Source organism: Phragmites australis, chromosome 18 (genome assembly GCF_958298935.1).
Source record: "Phragmites australis chromosome 18, lpPhrAust1.1, whole genome shotgun sequence".
Classification (NCBI taxonomy): Eukaryota; Viridiplantae; Streptophyta; class Magnoliopsida; order Poales; family Poaceae; genus Phragmites; species Phragmites australis.
The window spans coordinates 5,482,677-5,494,164 of NC_084938.1; the positions used below are offsets into that span (position 1 = coordinate 5,482,677).

Here is an 11,488-nt window from a genome sequence, read left to right on the forward strand (position 1 = left end):
TCCGAGCCTCATCTTGCCCTAGGTCAGTTCCCCATGCTCTCCTCTCTACTCTACGCCGCTCGCTGTCAAAAACCAACACCGGTGATGAGGTTTTTCCATCCTCTGGTGAGTCCTCCACCGCATACCAAGCTCGGCACCGTCGTTGTTCCCCTACCGCCGGTCGCCATCCTCCACAATCGCTGGATCTTCTCTTAGCAGTCGAGATTAGATCGACAACTTACCTCTTCATCTCCCCCATCAAAGATCAACATGCATCCACTTTAATCCCAATCAGCATGTCGGCCATGTCAGCTTCGCCACATCATCGTCCGCATAAGCAAAGTAGCTGATGTGTCATCCTTGTCACATTGCCACGTTAGTAGAGTCAACCCAGTCAGCCTTAGATTTTCATATAGGTCCCTGGATAGTTAAAATCTTAATTTTAGGTCCTTAATTTTATAATAAACACCATAGGCTTGTTAATAATTAAGCTTAGGCCCTGAGTTTTTATAGTAAGCCCCTTAAACTTTCTAAATATTAGTTTAGGACCTGTATTGTATACAGAAAACTCCCTAGACTTTAATAAATTAGATTTTAGCCCCAACTTTTTTGCAAAAAAGTCCATGGAACTTCAATATCTCATATCTTTTTCGTTTTAGCTCCGATTTGAATGATTCTTGTGCTCAAATTTTTCTAAATTCATGATCTATCCAACCATGCAAGTTTTAGATATAAATTCTCATATCTTTATAGTAGTTTCCCTTAGTAACATCTAGATCCCTACAACCTTATCCTTCACCATAAAAACTTCAGTCAAATTCTGTTCTCCTGGTCCATCCCAGTCAAAGATCTCAGTCTATCGTTCTATTCCTTTTTGTGTTTGCAATTTGGAGTTTATTTGATGTTTATTCGATGTTGCTTTTGTTTGTCGATAGAATCCACGATTAGTCGATAACGCTTCGGATCTGTTCGAGGGACATCAAGACTAAGGTTTCGTCATCACTGAGCAGCATTGGGTAAAAGGCAAGACCCTGTTACGAAACTGTTGCCCAGCCTGGATGTCCCTATTCTGGTTTCCCTAGTTAGATAAGGTGTTATATTCAACAATGATACAATCCGGCAAACCAGCACCACAAAAGTACTGGATCACTGACATCGTGTCATCATTGTCAGCATCTTCTTCATCTCCGCTACCACCAGCTTCATCATCCATGCATCTCGCATCTACATCAGAAGGGTCCACTTTAGCCCCTTCTCTACCGGAACTTCCCTCCCCGACATTCCCTCCATCCTCTTCATGCATCACCTGCTGGCCTAATCCTTCACAGTAGTCACTGCATCACCATGCATTAGTCATGGCACTATGTTTACGTACACCCTCATATCAAAGTTATCCTCCAATGCCTTGCGTAAGCACAAAGCTCACGTGTTATTCCTTCTCATCTCGAACAACGTATGGACAACGACCGAGCTGTTTGGAACAACCCATGGCCGCACACCCTCCAGGACAATAGTATGGGATTACTGTTTTACATGCAAAAGGCTCATAACATGTGGTTTCAGGTCATCTAGGTCATTAGATACTTCAACCGAACTCTCTACGTGCTAGCAGTTCTGAATTGTTACGAGCCTCCCATGCAAAACTGCGAGACGTTCTCTATAATAAATATGAAAAATCATACCGTATCTGCTAAACAAAGATACATCTAATAAAATTACTACTTAGATGTTTGCACGATACACATGTTAAACATTTAAGTAATTAACAATGCTAATTAAATCATCATTATTGAATAAAATGAAATAATTAATATTCAATATTGAATTAAAATATTATTTAAACTAACATGAAAGTTATATTGAGCAAATATTCAATCTCATTATAAATTGACACTGCACTATTAACCTGTTCGTAGATTTCTTTGTGCTGAGTGAGCTGAGGGAAGTAATGAAGTCTACGGTGAGTACAAGACACTAAAAACATTCCTCAATTTTACTTCATAGCTGCTTCTTTTATTTAACTAAGGTTAGGAGTTTATGTGTGCATCACTATTTTAATAGATTGCATTAAAAAACTAATTAAACCGACGCACACAACTGTTAATTCAAAATTTCAATTTCACAATTTATCGATGCATTGTATTTGAATCGAATCATTCTGTCCAACCCAAGTTTTTTTTGACTAACCAAATTCACGCTAATTACTATTATACAATCTACTGACCTAAGCAAATAGTTACTATTACACAACATCACGCTAATTACTATTATACAAATTCACGCTAATTACTATTACACTAACTAAGCAAATAATCATATTCATATAATCAAACTAAGCAATACGACGTCACCGCACGCCGAAAGCTGAGACAGGAAGTGATGAGCACAGCAGGCAGAGCCGTATTCGGCACCTGAGGTGCCGAATATGACACTATGCACCGTATTCAGCACCTATGACACCTTAGGTGCCAGAGGCAATTTTTGGCACTGAGGTGCCGAATATGGCACCGTTGCCCATATTTGGCACCTCAGATGCCGAATATGGCCCGGACCCACCGTTCCAGGGTTTTTTCAGAATTTAAGGTACCGAATACGAGTGCTAGATTTGTAAATACATAGATATGATGTCTCTTTTAGCAAATACGGTAGCGTATATTGTCTATTTTTTTCATTTTTGCCTCAGAAAACATGTGAATAGTATATATGTATATACGTGCGTACAGGGCAGGAGGAGGAGTTGACCCCGCCGCCGACCGCCTTAGCGCGCTGCCCGACGCGCTCCTGCACCACGTGATGTCTTTCATGAAGGCATGGGAGGTGGTGCGGACGTGTGTGCTCTCGCGGCGGTGGCGCGACCTCTGGGCCTCCGCGCCCTGCGTCGACATCCGCGTCGGGCGGTACGGCGACGCCCCCGTGGACTTCGCCAAGTTCGTGTACCGCTTGCTGCTCGCCCGTGAGGTTCTTGCGCCGGTGGACACGCTCCGGCTGCGCTCGCCCGGTGAGGACGATGAGGATTTTGACGATGACGATGTTAAGATGTGGATCCGTAATGCTATCAAACGGAAGGCTCGGGCTATTCAGCTCAACGGGCATCTCAATTTGTATGCGGAGTTGGATCACATGGACTTCATCTCTTGCCACCTCAGGATCTTGAAACTGTCGTATACTGAGCTGGATGATAAGGTCATCAGGCAACTTTCTTCTCGGTGCAAAAGGCTATGAAGATCAGCAGTTTGGAAACCATGACGATGGCCTCGATTGCAGTAAGGGCAGTAAATATCATGGTTGCAGTGCAAAGTATGTGATCAATGATTACAAGAAATTAGGTGGCCAAAATGTTCTTCACAGCCTTTTGAATGCTCGAAATCTGGAGCTATTAGGTCATTCAGGAGAGGTACAGTCCTTAGTTTCATTGCTGAAATATTTCTTTTCAATACGTGTCGTTCTGTTTCCCTGATGTGCAGCATGCAATCCCACGCATATAATACAGTACTCACATCTTGTTTAATATAATTAGAGGTCACAAGCAGAAAGAAGTATGTTGTTTAATGCCTGTTTATCCTGGTATCCTCATTTTATCTGTATACTTTCAAATTGAAAATTTTAAGATCAATATGCTTTGTTGATATTGCATTGCTGCCACTTGAACGACCTTATAATCTTAATGCCAGTCTCAGGACAGTTTCCACACACAAATTCATTAGCCAAAAAAAAAAAAAACTGATACAGTGATAGTCATGAAGGGGCTAATACCCTTCTATTTGGGTTGTTATTATTATTTATTTTTCTATATATTTTTAAACTACTCACTCCTATTTAAAATATGAAGGTTGTTCTGAGGAGAGAATCGATGAGTTGTCCAACTTTTAGCAACTTGAAGACTTTGGCCCTTGGTGAGTGGTGTATCAGTACGGGTGCTGATTTTGACATATTAATTCTCTTACTTCAGCATTCACCTAATTTGGAGAAGCTTTTTCTTCAACTTGAAATGGTATGTACATATACATAGTGGTTTAGTGTTTCTCAATGCTTATGTGTCAGTATGTCTTGATTTTAGCAGATGGTTAATAAAGTTGGGTTTTTTTTTTGTCTTTCAAAAAGAGCTTTGACATCCAGAAGGCATTGGGAAGAAGTATAAAATCAAAGGGAGGATCGTTTGCTTGCAAACACCTTAGTATGGTGAAGATCAGATGCACCAAGGATGATCCAAGAGTCCATATGTTGGCGCAGTTATTTAGGTCTAATGGTGTACCGCTTGAGAATATTTATGTCCCTCGGAGGGGGAGTTTTCGTGAGTATACTCTGTCCATATCACTCCTTGTGTTTGTGTGATATTATTGCTTCACTCTTTTGTAACATATTATGCACTGCAATAGTGGATTATGGCTTACATGAATAATTACATACTATGTTAAGTTTTCTGTTACAATAAGACTTCTGCCAGCAACATGTTTTGTTATTCTAACTTGAACCTTTTTTCCTGTTCATGTAATAACTTTATGGTATTTCTTCCAGACCTTTGTAACTTGAAGCTGGAGAGGGAGATAACTATCAGTGAACTGCGTGACATTGGACCCTATTAAAGAGAGAGACGGTACGATATGACTTATTATGTACCCTTTTTCAGTAGCTTCTAGGCATTTCAGCTCTATCTGATAAGTGCAACATCGTTTACGTAGGGGAAATGCAAGGCATCAGGCAGGCGAGAAAACGCCATATTTTGCATGCAAAGCTTTCGTCACTCTAAATCATGTGGAGAGCAAAACTGTTGACTCTGAGTACCTGGGTTAATCGTTAGCACTGTTTTCTTTCATACTTTGTCGTTTAACTTCAACTGCATATGGGTATCTAAGTTTCACCTTGCATGGTGATGATAGGCCAAAATACATATAATAGCGTGTGACGCTGAAGCTTATGATTTCATCCTTTAATTTGACCATGGAGATACGGGTGGCTTTGACGCTCGAATCTTTCTTTCAAGTGCCAGGATTCATAGAACAGTCCTTCGTTCTTGTTTGTGCTTTCTCCGTGAGCAAGTGAATAGTCGTTATTTTGCAGCTGATGACACCGAGAAAAGTGATGCAATGATTCTGTTGGTTGCTGTGTTTAGATCTTGGCACAACTTATGATCCCATGGAATGTTTCAACTCGACAAAGAGACGCATAGATACCCTCTGGCTGGCATCAACTACTATATATGGAATCGGTGAAATCTCATGCCTGCCTACTGTAGCAGTAGGCCTATGTATGTGTGCGTATATATATGTATGTATATACATGTACATACATATATAATTTTCTTTTTTGGAAATTCTAAAAAATGTTGAAATAAATATTAGTTACATTAATAAATCGGTTGAAAAAAAATCTAAAATGCAAAGAAAAATATCTAAAACTCAAAAAATATAAAACGAATTATTTTAGGTTAGTATTACTTTCACCTACATGTTAAAACTATGTGCATGCATAAAAGTACTATTATTTTTTCTATAATTAATTGAATGTGTTTAACATTAATAATTTCATAAATAAATATTGAAATGTACAAAAAATTAATATTTTTAGTTTTCTTTTGTTATGCTCTACACAGTAAAATAAAAACGGACACGCGTAGACGCGCCAATCAAACTAGTAGCTTCTATTTCAGCTTCTTCATAGAAAAGGCCAAAGTGCTCCCCAGCCAACACAAGGGATACTATTTGTTACTCCCTTCCATCATAATAGTTAAAAGTTCATATAAATTGGCAACACAAGGTTGATGCTACTCGATTCATCATGAAAAATACATTCATAATATGTAGATCTTTCTAATTGAAATAATATATTTTTATAGATATTATTAGTCAAAGTTCAATATTTTTCTGGATATGAACATTGTTTTCATTAAGCCCAGGGCGGTGCCACCCATCTAGGTGCTCTGACTTTCACTGGTGGCTTCCTTTTCATACCAACCGTACAAGCTGCAACTAAATTCAGATTCTCAAGGAGCCTTTTGATAGTATTGTATGTCGACAGAGGACTTTGGTAAAACTCCTCGTGAATTGCCTTCCTCTTTTCACCCTAAATAGCCCAGCAGGACTTTGGCAAAAGAATAACTATAGCATGGGATATCCTCCTCTATCGGGCACGCATCGTCTGCATTAATGACAATTAATACTGATGATTACTATTTAAATAGTAATATGAGTCTACTGTTACAGTCCCGTATTATTTAACCACTGTAGCAAATAGTGTTCAACTCTACTGCAGAGTGAGACTGTACTGTAGCGGTTAAACCAACCCATCCACTTGAAATCAACGGATGTGGAGTGCCCCGAATGCACTCCATTGCAGCTATCTGTAGCTGCCAGTGGCAACTGCAGAGGATCCCGATCCTCCTCTAGTGTTGCCGCTATAAGCTTAGTTAGCTCCTCATCCACAAGAGCCTATACATACTATGCAACATCGATACGGATACAAATATATATATTAGTATCGGATCAATACGGATACGAGGATACACCAATTTTTCAGAAAACCCAATATATGAATACGTTTTACTATTTTTTAAAAATTGTAATAAATTACTTCCATTTTCTACTTAAGTTCTATTACAAAGATGGGCATTAACTAAACAATAGCATGGTTTGGATTTGCTGCCACATGGATAATAGCAAAGAGAGAATTTTTAATCATAATAGAGGTGCCAAAGTTATAATGATCACAAGTCGATGGATCCGTCACATAGGTAGCAATTAACTAAACATGCGTACATCACCTTAACCTAATTAACTAAACTCCAGTGCTCCATTTAGATAACATATGGATGGACTGATAACATTTGCCTAATTAACTAAGCATTAGTGCTCCAGTGCCATTTTCTCCAAGCAAACGAGTGGAGGCGCCATACTCACCATCTGGAGGGTGGAGGCACAGGAGGTCAGAGGCACGGGCGGCTGGAGCCTGGAGGCGTGGAGCCGCGGGTGGCTGGAGGCGAAAGCGGCTGGAAGCGTGGACGGGTGGGACTCGTCGTGAGCGACTGGAGGTGAGGGTGTCTCCGACAGTGTGGTTGCGACCAGCGAGAGGTGTCGCGTGCTGGCTACAGCAAGCGACAGAGTTGCGAGAGGGAGGCGTTTGGAGAGGGATTCCAGTTTTAGGGATTCAACTCGGGCCGATCTAGACTATTGCTGGGATGGGCCGTATTCTCGAGGTATTCAAGACATATTCCTAATTTTTTTATTATTTTTGCATACTCCTCAAATACGTATCAAGATGTACTGAGCCGTATTCATATCGGATACCATGTCAAATACGGATACGCAACCTTTTTCCGTGTTTCATAGCATACAAACCTATTGCAGTTCAGTAACACATGCCTCCATGCTCTAGGTATCTTGTTCAGCCCCACAGATTTTACATGCATTTGATTTTGCCATATTTTGGACGGAGCTTTAACCTTCCGCAGTCAATTCCATTGATTGTCCAGCTCCTTTTTGCAAGTGAACACTCAGCATTGCTTTCCAGCCAATTCTCTCGACTTTGTTTGAACCAACGTTCGGTAGGCAGACCTGATCCAGATAGGGATAACGCGTGACCGGTCATGAGTAGCGTGCGACCCTATTTTCATCCTTTCCTGTGAGCCATCAACTACATCCATGCAACTTATGTCAGCCGCTTGATTTGTATCTAACAATAAATAACCTAGCACTAAAACAATCGGATGGAGACAAGCATGTCGCTTTCGTGATGATGTCAGCGTACTAGTGGTTATTTTAATTCCTTCTAGTGACCATAATTTTTCATCCAATGTCAGTTTTGAGTTTTGTTTGTACCATTATGTTCTATTTGATGAGATTTAAAAAAGAGATCCCGATTGCTTATGTTTTGGAGACATATATATCTGCTAGCAATTTATGTATAATATTGATAGCAACTTCAATGAATGTTACATAGTAACTTTGTGAGAACATAAGTAACAACTTATGGAAAAAAAGTAGAATTTTTAATGAAAAGTAGGCAGTAACTTCAATGAAAAGTTAGGGTATTAACTTCATTGAAACTCTGATATGTAGTAACTTCAATGAATGTCTAGTAGCAACTTACGTATATAGAGTGTAACAACGTATGTCATATATTGTAACAACCCAATGTTTGGAATTTAATAATAATTATTTTGGCAATAATTAATTTTCTAAAGGCAACAATTAAGTTTCATAGGCTAAATATATTTTTATTAGGCTTATAATGTCCTAGAGTGCATGCTAGAATTTTTATATTTATTCTAGTGCATTTGATATTTTATTTTATTTTAGTTTGCTTTCTTCCATTTTCCTAAAATACTAATATAAGGAAATTCCCTGATTTCCTTTTGGGCTCAAACCTGAACTTCTCCTGGGCCGAGCCCATCCTCTCCTTCCCTTTTTCTTTCTCTTTCGGGCTCTCCCTCCTCTCCTCTCCTCTCCATCTTAGGGTGAGCCTATCTGTCCCTGCGCCTTGACCCTCTTTTTTTCCCCCTTAGACCGAGCCCAACTCATCCGCCGCCTCTCTCCTTTTCTTCCACTGGGCTGACCCCACGCCGCACCGGTGCAGCGCCTGCTCTCTCTCCCTCCTTCTGACGTGCGAGGCTCGCTCATCATCCCCCTCCTCCACCGACGAGCTTCTCCTCGAAACCACAAGCTCCCGAGGAAACTTCACCATCGCTTCTTATCGACAAACTCCCTCCTCCCCGACGTCCTCCAATCATCGCCACCACCCGGTGGCATGCGCCATCTCCGATCACCGTGACACCACCAGTAAGCTCCCCATCCCTTGCTCTCTCTCTTTTCTGCCACTTGTCATCATGCACCGAGCTGCATAATTCCATTTCCACCGAACACTGGTCACCTACCGTCGTGTCCCGCACTATCGCTGCTATACAGAGCCACTGCTAACGATCAAAATAGCCAGAGCCAATCATAGACATCCAATCTAAACCCCATGGCCAAGATTAAATCTAGCATACCCCTTTGCCTAGTCAGCGTCATAATATCAGTTAGCAGCCACATCATTGCCATGTTAGCAAAAACTTGCCCAGTCAACTTCCCTTTTACTTTTCCTCTAAGCTAACACACTAATGATGTCATGGTTACATCATATTTAGGTTTTTTCTTTAGTAAAATAAATCTAGAAATCCGAGAAGATATTCCCAGGAATATTATGTCCCCTTTTCCCTTTTATCCCGATTTAATCTTCCAAAGCCCGCTCTCTTTCATTTTAACTTCAAATTGAGTTGTCTTTCACCATAATTCATCTAAAATTATAATCTATCCAATTATGTTGAGGTTGTTAATTTTGGATTTTATTTGAATTTTGAGTGTTTATTTGTCTTCGTTATCTATCCTAGAATTCCTTATTATCCTTGCTGCCATAGTTTATTGGGTTATTGGTTTGGAAGGATAGATAATGCTTAGCTATGTTGTTGGTAAATATGAGATAATAGTGTTAATCTTGATAATAGTCTTATGCAACAAAAAGGATATTGTGATAACTTTGATAGCAACATGGAAATTAGGATTTTAGCAAGTGGATGGTTGAGATAGGTGCAGGTTGCATGAGAGCTGGGTTGGTAGTAGTCTTGCTCCAATTGATTAAGGACCGGTTTGTGGTGTGATCAGACCATGCTTTACAGTACCACCACGAGTCAAGTTATGGGCATGGCCTGGCTTAATAATTATCAGTCTTTCCAACATAGTGTAGACCAGTTGGGAGTATAGGGACGGAGTATGGCATAATAGAGGGCTTCTAGAGTGGATGGTGTACTCCTATGGCGGTGAAACCTTAGCGGGCAAACACATGTTGGAAGATGTTTTGTTACGGCCTTGTGGTGTTTCCTAATCGCACACTATAGGAAGTGTGTAAGTGCTTAATATGCATGGGCAAATCGGGAATCACAACTTTGGGTGAAGTGTACAACCTCTATAGAGTGTAGAACTGATTAATCAGCTATGCTCACGACCAAGAGTGGTATGGAATGCTATATGTGATTAGTAATTTGGGAAGTGAGTCTGTTTTGGGAAACCTTGATGGTGGAAATCATGGTTGGGTGGTTGGAACCCTTGGATGTGATTTGGGTGGTTGGAACCCTGGTTAATGCAGGGTGGTGGGAACCATAGTCTTTTGAAGAAATTTTATTATTCATTTCTTTAACTTATTGCTTTCAAATTTATTTCTAAATAGATGTTGCATATTATGCCTTTCTTGAGTTAAGCCTTCATATGCATCTATATCATAACTTGCAAAGTACAACATGATGTACTCACACTTGATGTTTTCTTATAATAAATGCTGCTCAGTTGAAGACTACATGGAGTACGTGGAGGATGATAGTGCGTTCTAGGATCATGTGTTTCCAGTCGATTGCATGTTGGAATGTCCAAGGAGCAACCGAGGATTTATCTTAGAAGTCTGCTGCAGTTTTATGTTTGACCCTTAAGGTCCTTTATGTAAACTCGGATAATTCATGATAATAAAGTGATATTGCTATGATTATTCATCTATGATGTCATTGTGTATATGTTTGATCCTAGATATACACACTGCAGAATCTGGATTGTTTCGTAGTCCGGGTTTGACATATGTTTGCTAGAAACCTATGCAGAGACTCTGTATACCCTTATGTTGTATTAAAAAAATGGTTTCAAAACATATGGAATATGGATCTCATTTTGTGATGTTCATGTTCAAGATGGTGCAAACAAAAATTAAAATGGACAATAGATGAAAGAGTTATGATCTAATATAAAGAAAAGTAACGGGCTAGTACAACCATACATATGCTCACTGATGTCAGCCCAAGAAGCATTAACCGCGCGTGGTCCACCCTGCCTTGCCCATGTGCATGCCCATGCCCGATATCCCTTGTTGTGCAGCCCACGCCAACAGTCGGCGATAGGACTTTTTTATTTTTATATTTCTTTAAATCGAAAATGTGCAAGTATATGCACTCGTTTTCAAAATTTGCAAATGTATACTCTTATCGCCCACTGGAAAGGCAACATGGACATGTCACCCGTTAAACGGGCAACAAGAAACAAGAATGTGTTTGAGCCCTCCGGTTGTGAATTGGCCACGATGGCATCGCGTGGGCCCCACTGGGAAAGTTATCGTCCTTTGGAAGGGTGACAACTTTTCTTGTATAAGGGGGCGTGAGGCCTCCCCACTTAGTGCACTAGTCATTTGTTCCCAAGAGAGAGAGAGAGAGAGAGAGAGAGGAGTGGAGGGGAAGAGCATTGAAGGCCTGCCAGATTTCTTCTGTGATTGAGATAATAATTTGAATATTGTAATTTTTAACAAACTAGTTAAGATAGCCATCAGATCTAGTTTGTGATAGAGGTTAGCCATTAGATCTAGTTTTGGACATAGATTAGCTATTAGATCCAATTTTAGACATAGGTTAGGCATCCGATCTAGGATTTAGTGATATTAGAGCAATGTAGCATATCTAATTTGGGGATAGTTGTACTGTTTTCAGATCTAAGTTTTTTTTGAAAGG

General features: G+C 40.1%; 1 protein-coding gene across 1 annotated transcript; it reads left to right on the top strand.

Annotated features, from left to right (window-relative positions):
• Window positions 1-2,682: 2,682 nt before the first annotated feature.
• Window positions 2,683-4,959, top strand: LOC133899490 (F-box protein At5g03100-like). Its single transcript, XM_062340475.1, is given in 6 exon segments — window positions 2,683-3,199; window positions 3,201-3,373; window positions 3,809-3,970; window positions 4,081-4,270; window positions 4,495-4,573; window positions 4,659-4,959. Coding segments are annotated over 5 exon segments (1,110 nt in total). The 3' UTR covers window positions 4,563-4,573; window positions 4,659-4,959.
• Window positions 4,960-11,488: the final 6,529 nt, after the last annotated feature.